Source organism: Seriola lalandi, unplaced genomic scaffold (genome assembly GCF_002814215.2).
Source record: "Seriola lalandi dorsalis isolate HSWRI2012SDOR001 ecotype SW California unplaced genomic scaffold, Sedor1 jcf7180002055008, whole genome shotgun sequence".
Lineage (NCBI taxonomy): Eukaryota > Metazoa > Chordata > Actinopteri > Carangiformes > Carangidae > Seriola > Seriola lalandi.
Window position 1 is genome coordinate 936,965 of NW_019525551.1, and position 24,241 is coordinate 961,205.

The 24,241-nt window shown below is 39.4% G+C and overlaps 1 protein-coding gene across 2 annotated transcripts in view; it reads right to left on the reverse strand.

The window, feature by feature from the left end:
• LOC111647727 (anoctamin-1-like) overlaps positions 1–24,241 on the reverse strand; it is a 138,501-nt gene that overhangs the window by 75,300 nt on the left and 38,960 nt on the right. For both annotated transcript variants that reach the window (XM_087171550.1, XM_087171551.1), the window contains exons 4-9: positions 23,783–23,934; positions 6,251–6,305; positions 5,906–5,954; positions 3,838–3,893; positions 3,571–3,609; positions 2,838–2,902 (exon numbers count right to left, since the gene is read on the reverse strand). In XM_087171550.1, the coding sequence (XP_087027676.1) occupies positions 2,838–2,902; positions 3,571–3,609; positions 3,838–3,893; positions 5,906–5,954; positions 6,251–6,305; positions 23,783–23,934 (416 nt within the window). The remainder of the gene's footprint in view (positions 1–2,837; positions 2,903–3,570; positions 3,610–3,837; positions 3,894–5,905; positions 5,955–6,250; positions 6,306–23,782; positions 23,935–24,241) is intronic.

A 24,241-nucleotide genomic window follows, 5' to 3' on the forward strand; every position in this document is an offset into this window, starting at 1 on the left:
AGTTTGAACTTCTTCAGCAGCCTCTCCCTCTGGCTCAGATTCTGGATAAAAGTCGTGTGGTTGAACCAAATCGTTACCGACGCCAGGTCGCCTGTCACGGTCACCGTAAACATTAGAGCATGGTGCCAGAAGCCCGAACGGCATCCCCTTCCGAAGAGGGGCGTGGTCAGGCACAGCTCATTTGCATTTAAAGCTACAGACACAGAAACAGCCTGTTCTGAACGGGGTTTAAAAAGAGGGGTTTACAGGCATGCTGAAATATAGGATCGGAGTGGATTTTTTAGCAAGAAGCTTCAAAGACATGCTTTGGGGACCTCTGAGACTTATTCAAACTTGTTGAAAAGGAGCATAATATGTCCCCTTTAAAGGAAGACCAACGCCGGAGCTAAAAGGTTTGCTTCAGACTTCGGGACAGACGACCCGTTCTTTTCAAACGGAGTGGTACACACGAAAAGGCTGGCTGTGTGGATGTCCAGCAAGAAACCGCCTTTTCTGCTTTACCTGTCTTCTTTTCTCTTCTTGTGACAATGTCTTGACTCAGATGGGATATTGTGACCTGAAGAATTGTCATTGTCAATGTCACCTGCTTCCTCGCCAAACAGCAACTGGCATTCCGTGGAAATGATGAAAGTACAGGCTCTACCAATCGTGGCAACTATGTTGAACTCTTGCATGCTATTGCTGAGAAAGATGACAGGCTAGCTAGGCATTTGGAGACATCCACTGTATTTTCTGGCTTGTCAAATAGAATACAGAATGATTTAATCGAAGCAGTTGGTGATGTCATTAGAAATGACATTAAAAAGCAGATCAGTGCAGCCCCATTTGTTGCAGTAGAAGTGGACGAGACCACAGATGTCACAAACCAAGCTCAGATTTCTGTCATATTACGGTATGTGGCTACAACTGAAGCAGGGTGTGAGGTGAGGGAGGCGTTTTTGGGATTTGATGACATCAGTAAAGACAGACGCGCTCCTGCCATTGCTGAGTATGTCCTGGGAGTGTTGGAGAAGTATGACTGTGTTGAAAAGCTTGTAGCTCAGACCTATGATGGGGCCGCTGTAATGGCCTCAGAGCTTAATGGCGTGCAACCTAAATTTAAAGAAAGAGTGCCCGAAGCCATGTTCACCCACTGTTACGCACACAAGCTGAACTTAGTGCTATTGCATTCAGCAAAGTGCATGCCCGAGTGTCGCACGTTTTTTAAAACAGCTGAGGGACTAGCCTCATTTTTCAGCAAGTCCACAAAGTGCACTCACTTGCTGGATGATGTTGTCAAGCGCCATTTACCCAGAGCAGCGCCCACAAGATGGAGCTCCAACTCTAGGCTGCTGCAGACAATAAGCATGCACCACGATGATCTGCGCGCGTTATTTCACATCATCATTGAAAATCCTGACAGCTGGGATAATGACACGCTGATGATGGCAGCAGGATACGATCAGTGGCTGTCAAAAGCATCTACATGCTTTCTCCTTATGGTATATGAGGACATTTTCAATGAGACTAATGCCCTTTTTAGAGTGCTGCAAAACAAAGTGATGGACATTGAATATTGTCTTGCACGCATCCGCGACACCATTGCAGTTCTCGAGCGCATGAGACTGGAGTTCGAAAGTTTCTGTGACCGATTTGAGAAGAAATGCAGCGCACTTGGCCTGGCAGAGAGTGGAGGCAGACAGTCAATTAGATTTGAACGAAAACGAGTGTTCTGTAACATTCTGGATGACATAAGCTATCAAATGAAGGCTAGGTTTGATCATTTTGGTGAGCTGGCTTTCCTTGGTTTGGTGGATTGCGCAAAATTCAGTGAAATGTCAAAACATTTTGATGACACAAAACTGCAGAGCCTGTCAAAATATGCCAGATTCTTTGACTTTGTGCAACTTAAGGCGGATCTTGTTGGACTGTATAGCTCACAAACGGTGAGGGATGAATGTAAATCTCCTGGACAGCTTCTCAGCTTTTTGGCCCAGAAGGACCTCATCCAAACTGTTCCTGAGGCGACAAAGTTACTCCAGCTAGTGCTCACTGTTCCAGCTACTACAGCATCGGTGGAGCGGTCATTCTCAGCACTGAAAAGAATCAAAACATACAGTCGGAACAGGACCGATCAAGGACGACTTTCTTCCCTGGCAGTGATCTCCATCGAGACAGAGAGACTTTTAAAACTTAAGAAAGATAAGGAAGACTTCTATAAACAAGTTATCGATGCTTTTGTTCAGAAGGAGCGGCGCATGGACTTCATTTATAAGTAAAGGTAAGACCATAATAACGTTTTTTTTTTTTATTAAATGTGCTTTTTTGTGTGCTACAGTTTGTATGTGTAAAGAATGCTGGTATGAGCTTTTAAACATAACCCGTTAACTGCTGCCAATCAAATGGTGAATAAGATACTCTTTAGGGTTCATATGTTTGTAAATCTGACTGTGATGAAGTCAGTGCCTCACCAGCCATGAACCTCACCGCACGCCACTGGTCCCCAGCTAACACTGGAATGTGTTGAGAACTTCAGATATCATTACTACAGTAACATGAACAAATCATTTGCCACAAACTCACTAATGTCAGAAATTTTCATGTATGTCATGGTAGCTTTAAACTTTGAAAGCACTGTGTAGAGGATTAGAACATTTCTGAATTCTGTGCCAGCAGTATCAAGGATTACACTGTGCCATATAATTGTGGCCATGATAGTAGGCCATGTACAAATTAATGAGCCTGAACAACAGTTCCTCAAAATAAAAGCCCTGTCGGTGAGATACTTCATTATCGGAGTTATAACCATGCAAGGATGATTGGCAGTAAATTATATACCTAAAAAAATATGTACTTACCGCACAAGACCGATGGGCTGGTACTTGTAGAAGACACTATAGTTTGCCCACTCCTCATACAGAAGCTGAAGAAGACAATAAACAATATTTAGTTGCATTACTTGTCTATTTCTATCATACCTCTAGCCTCTCTATTGACATATTTGTCATTGAGAAGAGTTCCTTTCCCTGTTTCCTAAACCATGCTAGCTCCACTGGTTGGGAAATTAATATGCTGTAAATAGGGCATTTGTTGGGGACTTTTATACAAAAACAAGCATACAGGTGATAAAAAGCAAATAAATAAACTGAAAAACCAGTATTCATCTTCCACAACATATCTCTGAAAGATTGAACAATGCTTTTACCTCAAATGGTGTATCATCTGTTAATTGTTAATTTGACTTCACATCGACACTCGTAACTATACCTCTGAATTCAGATCATATGCTAGACAAACCGAGATTGTGTGGAGCTATGAAGGATTCCACACATGCTGAAAAAAAAAAAACATTTAGGGTACCTGTGAACCCCAGCAGCTGGTGATCCACATGAAAAAAAACATCAAATGAACTGACATGATTAGTACATTTAAGCAGACTCAGTTTTTATTTTGTTCTAAGTTAAAGTGGTGACAGATTATTTTGTGGTCCTAGTGTGGGCTCTACATGAGCACAGTTGTAAAGCTGTACAAATGCAAAACATGAACACCAGTCTGTGGAAACTTTAATTCTGGCTTCCATGACTGTCTTACCTTTCTGTCATTGGGCTCTGCTCTTTCATTAATATCTCCCTGAAAGAGGAAAGAGAAAGAGTACCACTAGTTACTACACACCACAGCTGGAGACTGCGAGCCAGGATTTACTCATTTTAAGAAAAGGTGGAGCTACAGTACATTTTTTCACTCCATCTTTTAGATCTTCTAGATGACCCCACTGATTACATCCGCTTCAAAATTCAAGTATATAAACATGATCTGGAACTAGTATCCCCTACAATAACGGTACTTGGTACTACTCACATCATGAAGAGGGTAGGCTGCCGTATATACACCACTGCCAAGGAGACTGGTTATACCTGCCAAGAGAAAACGGAGATGCAGTGTGACCACAGTAAATTTAGCTATATATTCATCAGCAAGGTTTTTTCCAACGAAAAAGACAAGACATAAGACGGAACTGAAGTCATTAAATGATAACTGTGACATCTCCATACTACATCAATGACAAAAGATCAAATGATTACATATTCCAAATTCATCTTCCTGTTGGCTTGAATCATCTTCCTGGTGACTCTGCAGACCAGCAGCACATGAATGCACTAAAACCATGAAACGGTGCCAGCTTGGACCTAGCTTCTATTAGCTTTATACATATACAGAGACGACAAAGGAATACCATGGCAACAAAGCAGGTTGACATTTGGACCCACTTCAAAGATAATGCTGTTAAGAGAAAAAGTGAATGTAGTATTGTCGGGAGAGAAAATCACAGGACGAACATCTTAAACCTGAAAAGACATTTCATCACACACCACAAAGAAAATGAGGTAACCTAACGCTAGGATGTTATATAAACTTACGTTACTTTTAAAGCTATATTAAGCCAAATACTGACAGCAGTGGTATAACCTGTAATATGACATCAGCATCTCACAACAAGACATTGTCAAATTACTTGCAGATGGGTCGTTTGCCTCACTGAAAGGTCTGTAGTCCAGCTAGCTAAGTATGCTAACCTTTTGCTTAAGACAAATGTATTGTGTGTTAAATATGCTATCCATGCACACTGCAACATTACAGAATGATATCAAAACCTTTCTGGCACACTCCTGAAAAAAAATCAACATTGTAAGTATTGTTTTGAGACTTCATTGTTTTATCGTCTTTTAAATCTCAGTGTATTCCTTAGATGAATAACATCAGAGCAGACTTCCTCTCTGTTATTTTGTGGCTTATTAGTGCCACGGGTGCTCAGCTCCGAGCCACTCCTCTACAGCTAGAATAGCTGAGAGGAGTGCCTCGGGGCTGAGCATCTATTAATATTCCTCAGGCTTATTATTATTCTTCCGCCAAATTTTGGTGCGTAACTCGTCCCGCAGCTTTGAGAAAACGTATATACATCAAAACGTGTGTCTTGATCCCGAAAGAGGTGCTATGACTTTTGGTGTTAAAATCCCAAAATACTGGGAATAAGTAATGCATTAGGAATGCATTGGAATTTTCTTTAAAAACCCACAGAATTTCACCTTTTTTCTACAAAATTTCACCTTTTTTCCCGAGTCACCCAGCTCTCTCATACCTGCATGTAGAAATGTGATTCAAACTATAAAACGGAGGAAAACTTTTGCTCTCTCCAAAACACAACAACTGTTTTTACATAACATGTAAACTTTTCAAACTGTGAGCACTCAAAAGAGGAGTGCAAATCCCTTTTTCTTCAAAGTTAGAGTGACAGCGTCAGTTGGCTAGAGTGCGTGAAGCAGTAAAAAATAACCTTTATCTTTATTTTTAACTCGAGCTCACGGCCAAACCGTAAAAAGGAGACAATAATTCTTTCTGAAAATGTAGACATAGTTGTTGGGATTCATAAAATGTAACTTTGACAGGCAGGGTCTGCACAAAATTTAAACGGGGGTGCCGAGTCCGGCAGCAATACCTGTCTCACTCTCATTGACACCTAATGTAATCGTAATCAAAAGAATCTCTATCTGTCTTCGCACTGAGCTTCCTCACTCATTTTAAGGAATATCTGAATAAAATAGAGACGGTAAGAAACTTCTGGCTTCAGTGTCTGTCAAAGTGTTTTCGGTTTTTGAAAAGAAGTAATAAATAAAAAACACAGTAGGATTATTGGATTCAGTGGATAAGCTCTTAGGCCTAGTCACTTAGCAGGACTATGAGGGAATGAGTGATCTGAGGAATTGTGTTAAGGTTGAAGACTAACTCAAACTTCCAGCAGATACCAGTGATCAGGATCAGTATTGACAGGCATTATATTTGTAGTATGGTTTTGAACACTTTGAACACATTTGTAAAGTGAATCTCATCTTGTTTGGTCCAGCAGTGACTGCCAGAGGTCAAGACTCACCCATGCTGTACTTGGCCTTGCATTTTGTTCTCTTTAGGACTTCAAACACCTGAATGGGAATGAAAACACGAAAGTGAATTTAATTCAGCCTGTTGTTGAAGAAAATAATTATTCAGGTGTACTTTTTAATAATCAACACTGTAATAAAGCTGTAATAAAGCAACTAGTTTCTGCAAATGCATACATATCCAGGGACTGAATAAACCCCCTGTACAATTCATTTTTTTCACAGTATATTGCATGCATTTGTTGGCTGACTGAAGTGTAATAAATGATATCAGTGCTGTACATGAAAGTGGCATGTCATTGGGTATGTTGGTGTTGTTGGAGCATCAGTGGACTTACTATTGAACTCCTGGTTTTGCTGTCAAAGAAGTAATCTTTGTCTGAGAGGTCAAACCTGTTAATTCATACACACAAACAAACAAAAGCACACATACTTGTTACTGTTTGGTGTCACTGTTCACACCCCTTACTGTTGTATGTACTACAGTCTATAGTAACACAGCATTATTGAAAAGAACTAAAAATATTGTCCGACTGCTGATTACCAGCTGCAACAGCGTGGCTGACGCTGTTTGCACCCTGTGAATCTGTGTGTGTGCACGCAGGTGCGTGCATGCATACATTATTGCATGAGTAATCGGTGCTTTGGGATTGGACCACACACATCTTTGACCTTTACATTTTGATCTCAACGACATACCTACACCTACTACCCGATGAAAATAATACCAAGCATGCTGTTAACAAGTGGTAAATCCTACAGCAATACTCAGTTATCAGTCTGTCAATATGCTGTGTGGATTTAATATAGAGATTTCACATTAGATTTTCCTATAGTACACAGGAGCATTGCAAAACAAAAAAAATTATGTATTAACTTTTTTCTGAGGTAGATCAGTTCTGTTTTTTCTTCTCCTGCAGCGTAGATTCTAACAGAGAATGAAAGTGTTCAAATGTCAAGTAGAATTAAAATACAATATTCATAAAGTGTTCAGTGTTCAAAAGTAATGTGGTGTCATGCAGGTGTCAGAGGACAATGTTACCAACAGTCAAATTATTCACCTTATGATATGAAACACAGCAAAGCAAATACATCTTCAGATATGAGAAGGTGGAACCATCACATTTCTTACTTGAACATCCGATTGATTATCAAACTTGTGAAAGACTTGTGAAAGAAAGCCTTACTTGACTCCACTAAATAAAATATTCTCCTATCAAACCTTCATAACATCATCATCCAAAGACACAAAAACCAATAATGAAATGTGATCTTTGCTGAGACCACAATTACTTAACAGTGACCAACATTACTTAATTTCCCACTGGAACGTGGGAGCTACAATATTAAGCTGTCTTCATGAGTAATGACTGTTTTTCTATCAATTGATCTGTTGACTGATCTCACTGTGCACCAAATAAAATAATGGTCACACAATAACTGTTTAAGAAACAGTTATAGTGAAGGGATATGAACTGCGATGTGCTCATCCTCCCAAAATCAGCAACTAACCAGCAGTAGGGATGGATATTGTTAGGATTTAATCTTTATCTTATTCATACACTTATGGATCTAGCTCATACTGGTTCTTTATCATTACTAAAGAATTGGGGAAGAAAAATTCAGAACTGGATTAGAATTGATTGGGCTGGTTTGTCTCAGCAAGCTATTGTTTTAGCTTTTAATCACAGTTTACTATCAGCTTAACCAGCATGATTTTGCTGTGTAAAAGACATCAGGAGACAGCGGACATAATAGATCTGTTTATTGCTTGGTGCCAGGTGGTGTGTGTGTGTGTGTGTGTGTGTGTGTGTGTGTGTGTGTGTGTGTGTGAGAGAAGCAGTCCAACCATATATGATATTGAAAATATCATAATTGAAAATAAATATGTGGCGGTTAATAGTGACTGGCTGCCACAAATTCGTCGACTTTAAATATACCATACCAAAAAGCTTTCTATTTCCTCCCTAACACCAGTCTGTGTTAGAGCAAGACTCGTAAAGACTGTACCGGATAACTTCACAATGGAAGCCTATGGGGACTATTCCAATGATAATGTTATTCTACAATAGCATTTTAATTTTCCACATATCTATGTGTTGTTTGAGTAAAAATTAAAATGAAATAATAATAATTTGCATTTTCATTTACTTATATGGGCATTCTAGGGCCATTTTAAAACGAAAATGGAAAAGCTGTTTTACATTTCATTTTCAAAGTCATACCCTGCTGCACAGTGGATAATATGAAAATGTTAATTCAAATTTGAAAATTAAAATGCAATATAAACAATTTAACCTAATTTTACAAATAGGCAAGCAATATTCATGAAAATGAAAATGCTTTCTTTTTTTTTGACAATTTGAGAGTGAAAATGAACAGCATTTGACATTGACATTGACTGTCAAAGTCTTAACCTGATCTACAGTGATAAATATTTAAATGCAATTTGCAAAACATCTATTGCATTTTCATTTACATGTCACCATGCTCTTTTGGGGGTAAAAACAATAAAACAATATGAAAATGAAAATGAGAATGGCATTTGACATTTCAAGTCTTAAGTCTTAAGCTGCTCTACAGTGGACAACATTTAATGCAATGAGCAAAACAGCCCTCCTCAGTCTATTGCATTTTCATTTACATGTCACCAGGCTACTTTTGGGTCAACATGAAAATGAAAATGCAAACTGTCAGACCTCTCATCAAGGCGGGTCTTCAGTTAGGAGGTCACTTCCTTGTCACGATTTGTGTTGTTACTGGGGCAAAAGCTAATAACTTGTAGAACACTGAAATTTGGGGGATGTTTCTTTGCTCACTTTAGTACACACTTTGTTGATAAACTATGTGAGAAGAGCAGAAGAGACAGTGCCAGACCCGGGGCTTGGATAATAAACACATGGTCATTTACAGGTGAGTGAGTTAACTCTTAAGTTATGTCTGTGTTTTTGGTCTTGTTGTGTGCATGACATTATAGCTAACTGTTAGCTTGCTACAGCAGATAGCCGCTGGTAGTTTATTGATTTGGTTGACAGGCAAACTGGAAGCAGAGTGTTGTAGCTGACACAGAGCTGTATGCTAACGTTACTTGTTTATTATTACTGTCAGCTCTTCCTCCTCTCAGAGGGTATTCGCCAACGTAAGGCTGTGTGAATGTCTACATTTACTGTAGGAGTCAGTTAGCCTAGTCTTTTACATCACAGCTGTAACAGTTGCACTGACAGTTTTTATTTACTAAGCTCTAGTGTGGTCTTTATGTTAACAAATGTGTATGTTACCAGCATCCTGTGTGAGGATGCAGACTGTACAGACCAGAGAATTGTTTGTTTATGTCTATTGTCTAATTTAATAAATGTCCTGTGTTTCTGTTTGGTAGGTGTGGGTCCTGCTCAGTGCAAAGGACTAAGATGCTGCTGGTACTTTACATACCAAGTTGTTTCTGAAAGAATAACATTAATTATTGTAGAATTATTGATTAATCAGTAATCACAGTAATCCAGAGGGATCCCGTACAATTTAGAAAAAAATGTTTTTATAAATACCATTTCTTACCAAGGTTTGAAAAGATGTGTAATGTCAGTGGAAACAATTGTTAACAGGAAGTCAAAACATACAAGACACTTTGAGTGATTACAATGAAAAGCCTTTAATTTTGTTTAATTTATTTCAAACTAAACTAGATTTAAACTGTCTTTTTAATTTACTGGATTTTAGAGAAGTTAATCTATGTACAGTATATTAATTCTTCATCTTGTTTTTGTCATAATCTCTGCCTCATTCAAAAATAAATAAAAGCAATATTCTGTTTTTGTTGTTGAAGTTGTCTATCATAAATTTCTCCAGCAGTGGCAATATGCCAAACACTAATGTTGCTTATTCAAAAGTGATTATTTTGTATGTTGTCTCATCATCCCTGTGACAGTTTCCCCTGCCACTGTTGGCAAACCACACCAGCTCCCCACACTACCATACAACTCACATGCCACATGTTAGCCAGGTAGCTTGCTACTGTTATTTGGTGGGTGCACACACTAAACTACATTTAACACCTTAGCAAGTTCCCTGTACTATTTTTTTTCCCTATAATACACACGTTTTGAGTTGTGCACACACACACAGACACCATTTTTAGTTAATTTTTTTTTATTTGTTTAAAGGTTGAAGGCCATTGTTGAAAATGTTTTTTTTTTTCTTTTTTTTTTATTGAACATTTCAATTTTACAATTCAACATAGGAATCTTCGTTTTTCATTTTGCATTCTTATGAATTATGTAAAACATTTTCAAACTCTGTTCAAAAAGCAAGGCAGAAAAATTAGAAAAATATAAAAAAAAAATAAACTATGACATGTTATAAGAAAATAAAACAAATTAATAATACAGGCTAATTTTTCTCACCTCTCAGCAGTCAGGATTAAAAAAAAGCAGATCTCTATTAACTAATTAATCAAAGCATCAGGTACCTTGACATATTTTGACACAGGTCTTGTATTGGTTTGTATGTGTCCGCCAAAAACAACAAAGAGGAAAAAAAAATCTTAATTTCACTTTTAAAACATGTCAGTGAGGGTTTCTGATTCCTCCATTTACATGTATGGATATGATATTTTCCCATATTTATGATTATATTAACCATATCAGAGATTTCTTTAGTTAGGTTATTTTTGTAAATTAAAATTTGTTGTGTATCAAATGGTGTGATATTCTCCATTTTTATGCTTAGCCAATTATGCAAGTTTTGCCAAAATTGTTCGGTAACTTTGCAAGAGTAGAAAAGATGTTCAATGGTTTCCGGTTCTTCGAGACAGAAACTGCAGGGGTCAACCTCAAAACCAAATCTTTTTTTAAGCATTTCTGCTACAGGATAATAATTGTTTATGATTTTGTATTGTAGTTCCTTTGCCTTTGGGGGAATTGGCCATTTTAAATATTTACAATATTTATCTATGATGGATGGATTATCGCTTATTCTGAGTTTTGCATTTCTTGTATAGTCATGAAAAATTTTACACTTAAAAGCATTTCCGATGAATTGGTTGTTACATTTTTTGTCTCCAATAAGCATTTGGTTAATTTTTAAGTCTGGCATGACCGTTTGTATTCTTGATTGAGAGAGTGTGTTTTGTATTAAGTGTGTCAGAGCAAGAGGTATTGCTTTGCATATTCTGTTGAATTCCCTGTAAGAACATTGAACATCAAATTTCTCCCTGAAGGCATTTAGTTGTAAAAATTTACCATGATCATCCATAAGGTCTATAACAAAAGTTATCTTTTTATCAAGCCACTTTTGATTGAATAGGCTTTTCCTATTTGTCGTGATTGTTCTGTTATTCCACAATGTGGATCCATGTGGAGTAAAATTATGGGAAAATATCATCTTCCAGTAGTACAGTACCTGTTTATGAAATTCAGATAGTTTCACAGGCAGTTTTGTAGTCTCAAAATCACATTTTAAAACAAAGTCCAACCCTCCAATTTTTAAAAAAATGCTTTTGGGGATGTGAAACCAAATTGATTCATTCTGTGACATAAAGGCTTTTATCCAATTTATTTTGAAAACTCCTATCATTGATTCAAAGTCAAGTGTTTTCAAACCTCCTTTTTTATAATCTTTGACCAATTGTGATTTTTTAATATAATGTGTTTTGTTTCTCCATATAAAGTTATATATTATAGAGTTTGCTTTTTTAATGTTTTTAGGAGCCACATACATAGAGTAACATGGATAAATCAGTTTTGATATTCCCTCTGATTTAGATAATAAATTTCGACCAAAAATGGACAAGTCTCTCATTAACCAATGATTTAGAGTTTTTTTCATGTTTTCGATTTTTTCATTCATATTTTTTTCTTCTCTTTTTTTTGCCTCTTTTATCAGTTTTATGCCTAAATACTTAACTTCTGTCTTGACAGGAATGGACATTATTTGTGTATCTGCACAAGAGTATAACGGTAGAATTTCACATTTATTCAGATTTATATTTAGACCAGATGCTTTTGAAAAAAAGGAGATTAAGTTCAAAGCTTTACTGACTATTGATTTGTCTTTTAAGAAGAAAACCGTATCATCCGCAAATTGACTTATACGAAATTCATAATCAAAGATATCGATTCCTTTACATTCCTGATTATTAACAATTAGATATGCTAATATCTGTGTGCATAAAATGAATAGTTTTGGAGATATGGGACAGCCTTGTCTTATCCCGCGAGAAACATTAATTCTAGGAGTCATTCCTGGGTTTAAAGAAACATAGCTGATTATGTCTTTATAAAACATTTTACACTTTACAAAATTTAATACCAAATCCAAAGTTTTGAAGTGTCTGAATCAGAAATGGATGTTCTATAGAATCAAAGGCTTTGAAGAAGTCTATAAAAAGAATGAGGCTTTCTGATTCTATAAATGATTGGTAGTCTAGCATATCTAGTACTAATCTCACATTATTGTGTATATGTCTACCTTTAATGAAAGCTGACTGAAATTCATCAACCAGTTTGACCATAACATCTTTAAGTCGATTTGTGTACACCAGGGCTACTAATTTGTAATCATTACAAAGAAGAGTAATTGGTCTCCAGTTATCAAGTTTCAGTAGATCTTTACTAGGTTTAGGTAGTAGTGTTATCAACCCAGTTTTCATTGTAGGGGATAAGCATCCTTTTTCTATACATTCCAAGAAGGTTTTATGTATTAAATCTTTAATGTCTTTCCAAAAGTGTTTATAAAATTCTGTCGTTATGCCATCTATTCCTGGTGACTTTCCATTCTTCATCTGTTTTAGTGCGCTTTCTATTTCTGATATAGTTAAATCCTCCTCTAGTATTTTCACATCTTCTTCATTTAATGTTTTTATGTTATTTTTGACTGTTTCAAATAGGAAGTCACACTCATCTATTTGGAAATTGGATTTGTATAAATTGTTATAAAAAAGCCATATTTCATCCTTGACCTGTTTTTGGTCATCAATAATATCTTCATTCTTCTTCAGTCTATTTATTCTTCTTTTACTTTGTCTTTGTTTTTCCAATCCATGAAAGTACGATGTATTCTTTTCTCCTTGTTCAAGCCATCTGGCTCTTGATCTTATAAACGCTCCATTAGCTTTTTCTCTGTACATGTCATCTATCTGAACTTGTAGGATACGTAATTCAGCCTTTTCTTCAATTGATAATACCGTTTTTTCACATAATGTATTTATTTTCTTAGTTAATTCATTTTGTTTGTGTTTTCTTGTTTGTGCTATTCTTTTTCCGGTTTCAATTGCAAGATGTTTAAGTTTAAATTTGAACCATTCCCATTTGCTCATATGTGACATGTCTAGTTTATCCACACTTTGAAAAAGAATTTTAACTTGTTTACAGAATCCATCATTAAGTAGTAGACTGTTATTAAATTTCCAAATAGTTTCTGATGACTGTGGCTGCTGAATTATTTTTAATGCTAGTTTAATCATACAGTGGTCTGTTAGGGGTGATATTGAGATTTCACACTTTAGAACATCTTTACTTATTGTCTGAGATATGAGCCAGTAATCTAGTCTTGAACACTGATTATTATCTGCAGAATTAGTCCAAGTGTATTTCAAAGACATGGGGTTAGTTATTCTCCAGTAATCAACTGTATGTGTTGAAATACATAGGTTAGTTAATATATCATCATATTCCGGTTGTTGTCCTCTATGAGGAATACGATCAAGCCATGAATCTGGAGCTATATTAAAGTCACCTCCCAATACCACTTTATCTGTCATATATTTAATTTCCCAGTTTTTTATGAATGAACCTAGACTCTCCATCATTACCCTATTTTTTGGTCTGTTATTATAACCGTATACACAAACACAAATATATCTTTGATCATGTATCTCTACTACCAATATAAGCCAGTGTCCGTCTGTATCACTTTTGTGTTCAATTACCTTTCCTGGAAATTTGCTAAAAAGTACCATTACTCCGGCAGAGTGAGAAGTTCCATGTGAGAAAAAAGTTTCATCTCCCCATTGCTGTTTCCAAAAAGTTTCATCTGCTAACCCTGAGTGTGTTTCTTGTAGAAAAAAACAGTTAGCCTGCTGCTCCTTACAAAACAAAAAAATAGCCTTGCGTTTAACAATATTTTTTAAACCTCTAACATTTATAGATACAAAAGAAACAGACATATATTTCACAGAAAACTCTTATTAGAATGTGCCTTCTAACTTTACTTTGCGCAGGAATGATTATTTGAAATGTCCGTTGTACTAACCCAAAATATTTAACATTTAACTTATCTTCTTTTTTATATCAAATATGATTAAAATAAAAATTAAAACATTTTGTGTTTTTAACTTTTTGATTTAGTCTAACTTAGGTATATTGTATACTTTGTGCCTTTCCATTTTGCTGCTTAAATTAATTATACTTTAAACCAATATTGTCTCTTTTTGAAAGAGGTAAAGAAAATGACAATGAATAATCAAAAAGGCATTAAGTTATCTTATCTCCTTCCTTTTTCCAAAAATATTTTTCAGTTTAAAAGTAAACTATCTCCTTTGATGAAATAAAAAACAAAAGTAGCATCAAGCTGTTCCGCCCCCCATCTCTCCCTTTTTGTTCAAACTTAAATTTTACTATTGAAAGTGTTATATATTTCTTTTTAACTTTTTTCTCCAGTGAAAGCAGAGTTTTTACAAAAACATAAACAAAAACAGCATAATACATTGTTTCTTTAACTTAACTCAAATGTATATTATGCTGTAAAACCTCAATTCTGCTATTATTAGCAATTCGGGTTACCTGAGACTAACAGACATCTTGCCTTGTTTTGTCCATCTATCAGGGATCAATTCGTATCCCGTCAATGATCGCATATCCCTCCTTCAGAAAAGCCTTTCTGCCTTTGCGTCTGGCTTCTTCCACTCTCGGCCACAGCTTCGTTCGGGCCTCTCGATCCTCTTTGGAAAAGTCCTCCCTGAAGTGGATGTTCAGTTCTTTGCAGACTCTCGCATCTTTGGATTTCTTCCAGACTTCGTTCCTGACAGTTCGCGTTGCAAACTGAATGATGATGGGCCTTGGCATTTTGTTGTGTGCTGCATCATTTTTTCTGCCCAAGCGATGAACTGTGTCGACCATCTCTCGAAGTTTGTCCACTGCCACTGGAATCACCCTGGTCAGGATCCCGATCACAGCTTCTCTTGTCTCCTCGTTTTCTTTCTCCGGCAAGCCCAGGAGTCTCAAATCCCATCTCCTCTTATACCTGGCATTTTCTTTGCACATTTCTGTCAGAGTGATGTTTTCTTTCTTCATCAAAGCTATTTGTTTTTGCATTTTTTCAATTTCCTCTTTATTTTCTTTTACAGCTTTTGTATTGGCCTCTATACGGAGTTCAAAACTCTTGAGACGCTTGTCTTGTTTGTCGAATCTCTGGAGTACTGTTTGAATAGCTTCGTAGATGCTATCGTTGCTAACGCTAGCTTCTTCGGTTTCTATCCTTGAGTTTCTTTTCTTCAGTCTCTTGGGGTTGGGACTGGGGAGCGGTGTATGTTCGTTCAGTTGAGTTTCTCCGCTCTCTTCCATCTCCTCAATGTCTTCTTCATCACACGCTTCTTTGAGAGCTGCCAGGTTGTAGTCATGGTCTAGCATATTAGCTTTTATTTTAGCCGTATCCATGCTGTCAGTCGGATTAAATATCTTTTTTCTTGCGACTAATTTCTTAAACACTTACTTGGCACTATTTTCTTCCTAGTGATGTTTTGGGTTAGTTGCTACATCTAGAATGACACTTTTTAAGACAAAATTAACTTTTCCTTCAGACCCTGCTGAAAACGCAGCCGCTTATTCCGCCATCTTGATCCCCCCCCCCATTGTTGAAAATGTATTTTGTTTCTAATGTTACCACAGCACTTCCTGGTTCCGGGCAGTGTGAAAGGACCTGAGCATGGCGTCGAGCTGGCTTTTGTAGTGCCTGAGGGAATTAGGAGCATGCTCAGTCCATCCCACTGCACCGTGCCAGTTGATGGGGGTGTTGGATGTGAATCTTGTGAAAATGCCTGTAATGTGGGTTTGAAAATGTAAATATATTGTACGGGTTTCTGAGATGAGAAACGGCCTGTGGCCCTTAATTGATTATTTATTGAATTCCATTAGAAGATGGTATGGTCCAGGGGAGGGGCCTATGCTATAAAGTGGAGGGAGGTCTACACTGCCAGGCAGTTAGAGGAGGGCTGTGCCGCGATGCAGACCGATTGAGGGCTGCATTTTCATGTTGTTTTGGGATTGTCTGGAAAAAAAGGACAATAAAACCTTTCATTTTTTTGCACTGAACTCGCATTGTCATGCTTCCTGTCACCGACATTTACGAGTAAAGTACAGTTCTCCAGTCAGCCTTTTCGCCAACCTACGCTCACTCGGGCCAGAGTGTGACATTTGGTGGCAGTGGTGGGATGGCCACCCGAAAGGTCCCCAAGGGGGGAAAATGAAAGTACAAACCAGGAGCAGGACAGCCAGTCTCAAAGCGGATCCGGAAGCGGCCGAACTGGGTGCAGAGGGTGAAGAATGGGAGACTGATGTGGAAGAGACTCAGGTGGGGGAGGAGGCACCTGCCTTCCCATGGAGAGGCGCTACAGCAGGAGATGATCATGCTGCTACGCCAGTTTATGGGGGCTCAGAGGGGCCGGGAAGAAGCACTATTGGGGGAACTCCGAGGCCTACGGTCAGCTGTCCAAGCTGGCAGTCAGCTGCCTACTCCAGCAGCCATCTCTAGTCCCAGCGCAGGGAATGCTGTCTCCCTAATAGGGCTCCCTACACCACAACCTTGAGCCGGGGCTCGATCTGACGCCAGGTTTTACACCTTGCAGCAGCCATCACCAGCACCAGCACCTCCTCCACCGCCATCGTGAGTGCTGCTGCTGCCACAGCCCTCATCAGCGCCGCCACAGCAGTCAGCCCCAGCACTACAGCCACCAGTACCAGCCCCACGGAAGGACCCCAAGCTGCTTCCATACCAGTTTGGTGAGAACATTGAAAACTACCTCCTCCGTTTTGAGCGGATTGTCAAAACCTGGGTGTGGCCACAGGTTGAGTGGGCCTACAGACTTGTACCTCTACTGACAGGAAAGGCATTGGAAGCCTATTCGGCCATGGATGAAGAGCGGTCTGATTCTTACCCAGACCTTAAACAAGCCCTGCTGGCCAAGTTTGACATTTCCGCTGAGACCTACCGCCAGCGCTTCAGAGATCCAGCTGTACCCCCGGGAGAGGCGCCGACCGAGACCTACCAACGCTTGCAACCCAGTACATCAACGCCCGGAGGCCGGTACTGAGCAGGTCTCATCAGCGCCAGCCCCACAGAGGACACGGAGACAGCCGACAAGAAGGTCAGAAGTTTAATAACTGTGGGACTAGGGGGAATGTGAGGGTCAGCGGAGTTGGACAGCAGGCTAGTGCCAGCCATGGGGAAATTATTTGTTACTACTGCCAGCAGCCTGGCCACAAGGCCTCAGGCTGCCCTCTTAAAAAGCCTAAACTGTCTAGTTACTGCTATGTTCCCCGTAGAGAGATGTCTACAGAACCAGGTACCCTGCACTCAGAAGAGGCTACATTTCACCCAGTTATGGTCAATGGGGTACAGGTGCTGGCTTTGGTAGACAGTGGGAGTAGCACGTCACTGATTAAGAAATGCCATCTGACTGACTGCAGCATTGACTATGGCGAGGGTCGGCAACCCGCGGCTCTAGAGCCGCATGCGGCCCCTGGAGCTTTTTCAAAAATGTTTGAAAATGGAAAAAGATGGGGGAGGGAAATATATTTTTTGTTTTAATATGGTTTCTGTAGGAGGACAAACATGACACAAACATTCTTAACGTTTTCCAATGCTGTAAAAATGTGTAGAATAAATATAAAATTTCAACATTTCTGTCAACGAAGATTTGCGTCATAGCCTGCGACACACGTTTCTATAAGCAGGGCGGGATGCCAGGCAGGTGGCTGTTGTAAACAAACCGGCGGCTGTGTGATGGGCCATGGATCCCAAAGTGAAAAAGAGAAAAATAACTGAGGAGAACAGAGGATTCAACGTTTCTTGGACCGAATTATTTGCATTCATTGCCAATGCGGAAGGATTGCCTGAATGTTTGCTCTGCAGCGAGAAGTTGTCAAATAACAAAACAAGCAATGTGGAAAGACATTTCCAGGGAAGGCATGCTACATTTGCAGCCGAGTACCCAGTTGGGAGTGAGAGAAAAAGTGTGATTGCATTACTTCTGGAGAAATTAGAGGAGCGCAAAAATAGATTTAAGAAGTGGATTGCATCTCCAAACTCCACTACTGCTGCAAGTTTTGTTGCAACCCGGGAGATAATAAAACGTGGAAAACTGTTCACAGATGGTGACTACATGAAGGAGTCATTCATCAACATATCAGAACACCTATTTGCAGACTTCAAAAACAAAACCGAGATAATACAGAAAATTAAAGACATGCCTCTCTCCGCTAAGACAGTGAAGGAAAGGGCCATTAAAATGGCAGCCAACATCACCGATCAGCAAATCAAGGACATTAATTCAGCGCCAGCATACTCAATTGCCTGTGATGAGTCCTGTGATGTGATCGATATTGAACAGACTGCGCTTTTATGCAGGTATGTGAACTCCGATGGGCCGCAAGAAGAAATGATCCAATTAATACCACTGAAAGGCCAAACACGGGGGGAGGACATATGTGAGGCTGTGCTGAAGTGTTTAAATGACAATGGAATAAACACCAACCACCTGATTTCAGTGGCTACAGATGGGGCACCCAGCATGAGAGGATCAAAAAGGGGGTTTGTGACTTTGCTACAGAAAGCATTGGATCGAAATCTGCTTGCATTCCGCTGCATCTTGCATCAAGAGGCACTGTGTGCACAAACATTCCCATCGGAGTGTATGGCGGTGATGAACCTTGTGATCGAGATGGTGAACAAGATAATTGCAAAAGCATTGAACCACCGTCAGTTCCGTGCATTGCTTGATGAAGTTGACAGCGAATATTCCGATCTCCTGCTACACAACAAAGTCCGATGGCTGTCCAGGGGTGAGGTTTTGCGCCGCTTTGTCGCTTGTTTAGAGCATGTGAAAACATTCCTGAAAAGCAAAGACCTGAACTACCCGCAACTGGAAGATACCGAGTGGCTCGAAAAACCGCACTTTATGGTGGATATGACAAGCCACCTAAACAAGCTGAATGAAAGTCTGCAGGGGCGAGGAAACACTGCACTGCAAATGCTGGAAGCTGTTCTGTCATTCGAGCGCAAGCTGACTGTCTTTGCCAGAGATGTACTGAGAGAATTCAAAGAAGCCCATCACGATCAGACACTCAACGGTGATTATTTGCAAGGTGCGATCGTTGATATGCAAACTGCATTTGGGAGCAGATTTTGCAAGTTCCGAAAGGAAAAAATGACACTGTCTTTCCCTGTCACACCCCTGGAGATTGACCCGTCCTTGTTGAGCACATTCTCAGGAGTAAATCAAGTTGACCTTGAGATGGAAATGGCTGATATAGCCGACAAAGATTTATGGGTGTCCAAATTCAAACGTCTGACAGCCGAGCTTGAAGACGTCACTCGCCAGAAAGCCCAGCTTGCCCAAAGCCACAAATGGAGCGAAATTGAAAGCCTCCCAACACCCAAGAAACTTGTCTATGACACATGGAATGCTCTTCCTGACAGTTATAGGAACATGAAGACATATGCATTTGGAGAATTATCCATCTTTGGATCAACATACCTGTGCGAGCAGATATTCTCAAACATGAACTACATCAAATCAAAATATCGCACCTGCCTCACAGATGAGAGCTTGCAGTCCTGCGTCAAGATTAAAGTTACATCTTACATGTTGAGAAGCTGACCAGTGATGTCCGAAAACAGAAGTCACATTAAACGGGTAAGAACACAATCCTGTCATAGGCACATATTTAGTAACAAAGTGGCTGTTTTTATAAAGTGATTTCTGATTTTTGTCAGTATATATTTGGAATGACACTTAAGGATATTATTGTGTTTTGTTGCTCAGGTCCGAGGATAGCTGCGTTGGTTGCGTGTCAAAAGAGAAGAGGATGCTGCTGCGTTTTACCCTTGCACTGACTTGCTTGGCATTTGCACAGACGTCAAACTTAAACTGTATTAATTTGATTTTATATACTTAACCTTTTCAAAAACCTGATGTTTTATTTTTATAAATGCAGGCTGCATTTTATTGCACTCTGTTGCCCAGATAAGGGGCACGTTATGCACATTCCATTTTGTTGTTGTTTTTTCGAATCCTCAAAATAAAAACGACATTAAAAATCTGATTTCATTATTGCATTTCTTTAATTTCATCAAAGCAATGAAACATAATTCATTAATATTGTAATGAAGTTAAACTTGAGGCGGCATCGCACAACAGAGTAGTCACGTGGTGCGTCATTCTCTACAGGATGCACTGCAGGGAAAATAAACATTTAATCATGAAGGCTCATTATGTATTTGTAGCCAACTTAGTCATTTTGATAGTAGGCTAATATAGCTACTATAGATACATGCAGCATGTGTTGCCTTCATTATAAGGCTTCTATAAGGCTTTTAATTTTTTGCGGCTCCAGACATATTTGTTTTTTGTTTTTTGGTCCAATATGGCTCTTTCAACATTTTGGGTTGCCGACCCCTGGACTATGGGAACAAAGCTGACTGTATTGTTTTGGAGGCTCTTTTTTAGATTAGGTAGACAGGTTTTCTTTTGTGTTTTTGTTTCAGTAGAGGAAGATAGCTGAGGCCTCATTTTGTTTTATTGGGTTCATTTATTTGGCACACCACCTTTGTCCCTTCCTCCCCCACATGGGACTTTCTTGTTGAGACCTTCAGGTTGCAATAAAACTACCTTCCAGAAATCCTTGACTCATTTTCACTTCTTGATGTGTCATGTTACGGTTCCTGTTACCCCTAGCTCCAACTAAGGGACGTAACAATCTCTTAAACCACTTCAGTTCTGCTCAAACCTACCGTATGTTTATTAGTTTTCAGGATTTTAACCCTTTAAATGCCAGTTTGAAGACATGTTGCCTCTTGTTTTATTAAAAAAAACAACACAGAATATGAGATATTTCCCACACGGACGGACAAGCTGAAAACAATATGCCTCCAGCACTCGCTATCGCTGGCATGAAAACCTGGACTCATCTCTAATTTAAACTGTACACAGAGACAGATTCTCAGGGCAGGGTTCAACATCCTGATGGTCTGAGGATCTCCATCTGTTGGATTTGTGACAGAGGCATTGTGCTGATTGTGGAAACTGGTCCATTTCTTTGACTGTAGCTCTGGTGTTGCACCTTCTGATGTGTAAGTCCTGCAGAGTAGGGGCTATAGCCAGGGGTAAAAGTAGCAGTGACGTGCAGTCAGGTGAGGCAGGTGAGGCACTGCCTCACCTGCCATCATGGAAAGAAAAAAAAAGTAAAAAGAAAAAAAAATGTTTTTATTGTTATTAAATTGTTATATGTATACAGTGATTATACTATAAAGTTATTTTCCATTTAACTTCACCAGTTTTAGATTATTTTTATTCAAAATCGCTGAATTTTGACATTTACCGTTCAAATACTGAGAAGAGACTTGCGGTGAGGCAGCAGCCAGCTGAGCCTCACCATGGATTGCGCAATGACTCGGCTAACTGCTGGCCTGCTGTGCAGTGAGACCGTATTGCTATCTATTAAAATGTTCAAACACTTTTGCTATATGAATTATATTATAAATTTCCATAGTTTAGTTAGCTGAGGTATATAATGTACAGTGTATTTTATCAACAACTGTATGCGTGTAACGTGTTTCTTGTGCTGAGCAATCATAAAACGGCTGCGAAGACGCACTGGGTGAGGCACGCAGTTCTCCTGCCTCATGGTAGAGGGCGCTAGTGATCCCAGGGATCCTTCTTGCGACTCCTTGGCTGCAGAATAAGTGAAAGACAAATCTGACTGTGATGAAGTCAGTGCCTCACCAGCCATGAACCTCACCACACGTCACTGAAAAGTAGGTACGGTCTGTTACTGCGTACCACTAAAAGATTCAGTGGTGGTACTATTTTTTTCACTGAAAATGTGACCGTGACTTTTTCAGTGAAAAAAAGACATGCTAAGATTATGTCATCTTAAACAACATGTAATCTCCTTATTTATTGCTTCTAAGTCGTTCAGAATTTCTTCGAGTTGTGATCCGAGCTGGACGAAGCCAAGCTGCCTTTTATTACCACTAGTTAACGTTAGCAGGCACCTGTTTGTTGCAAAATCTCCCGAGTAAAATGTGTAGCAGAATAAATAGAATAAATAAATGATTTTTCATGATATTCTGTTTTATTCCAATACCACAGACAGCAGCTCAGACAAGCTGTGTGTGAGGTGACAATCAGGGATTACTCTGCAACTCATATCAATGGTATGCAATTGCGCATGTGCAACTTTACTTCCCAAACACAGCACCTCTGTGCATTCGATTTATTGTTCTGGCATGCAAAATTTTTTCACAACCAGACCACAGACTTTAATGTTGTATGCACTGGGACCGGATGAACAATAAGTGATTCCAACAGAATTCCAAACATTTTTGTGGTTGGCTGACAGGCTGTCAGCATATTTTCAGCATAAAAAAAGAGCCTTTTATGGAACAATGCCAGGGACATACAAAAAGAATAATGCATAGCAGAGAACAATTATTCAAATGTTTAAGAGAAAAGACAGAGATGCTGAAACTGAAAATGTAAGGAAGATGATTCAGAGCAAGTTGAGGGCCAGAGCGAGGAGGCACAAACTCAGCAAAAAGAAGTGGCAGCCGCGGGACCTGCAGAAGCAAGTGCAGGTGACGATGCATTGCCTACTGCTTACCCCTCTATATGAAAAAAAAAACAGTATGAACAGTTCAAGAGCACAAATGTACAAATGAATGGCTGTATGTTCAATGGAAAACAACAATGGGAAGCTCAGCTGTACCCTCTGCCATGATGTAAGGGATCTTGGTCTCATGGCATCCTGTGGGTCAATATTGTTACCCAGTGGGCTGAGGGACAGATAGCCCCATTTGGTAACTCAAGGGTTTCCCAGCTTGTAACACTGCACAAAAAAGCCCATGGACACAGAAACTCCACAGCACATAATGAAGCAATTAGGATTCTTCAGACAGCAAAGAAAGATATACTTCTGAACACGAACACAACCAGTCGGGAGTGTGCATTTGAGGCCACTTCCAGGGTATTCAGGACAGCATATTATGTGGTCAAAAATAACAAGCCTTTCATAGACTCTGAGCAACTGATTGATCTGCAGCAAGCTAATTCTGCTGATCTAGATTGTGTTTTGCACAGCAAAAATGTCAGTGTTCACAGATGGGTACCAGCTGGATCTAGTCACTTAACAATGAAGGCCTGATTGATGGGGTGCTGTTGAGAGGGTCATGGTTCTAGCAGGCGATACATTCTCAAATTCTGTTAGAGTGCCCATTGGGTTTTTGGTCACCTACCTGACCAAGGCCCCTCTTGCTCAGTTACTGACTTTGGCCACACAGCCAACTCCAGGAAGAGTGCTGATGGTTCCAAGCCCTGTGCTTCTGGGACAAAGTTTTAGAAATGGTTTTATACACTCACTCTGATCTCTGCCTCACCACTATTTTATCACAGAGGTCTTCAGAGAGTTCCTATGATTTGCAGAATCCTGGTTTTGTTTTCTGGGTTAATTCAAAACAGATTTTCCCATAAGAAACCCTGGTCACTGAGAGCTTCCCTAAAGAAACAGCCCTCTTGCAACACTCTGTCTATTTCATTTCATCACTTGACAATTATGTTACCACCTTTTTTTCATCTAAGTGTAAAAGGTAAAAGGTGTACTTACAAGTGTTCTTTTTCCCTGGAGAAAGTGTGTGACAGATGTTTGATGTTCTTTGGTTGATGTTCCTCAACATGAGGGTGAAGAGGCTCCAGAACTTTACTGACCAGAGAACTGATCTTCCCCACAACACCGCTCGACTTCTTCACTTCATACACCTAGGAATCCCCACAGAACACACACACACTTAAATCAAGATTACTGTATATATTCACCATCCAGTTTGTAATGACTTGGGTTCAACTAAATAAACCTAAGCCACAGTGAGGGGCTGCTACCGGGATGCGTAGTTGACGCGTCGTCATGAGGTGGCTCCATATGATAAATCAAAACATCCGACTTGTGCTTCCGATTATGATGTATTTATTCACCGTGTAACAAAACAGCCTTTGGTCTTCACTCACATACGTTGTACCAATAACTTACATGAAAATAAACAAAAGGCTTAAACATTGGGCTCTGAAC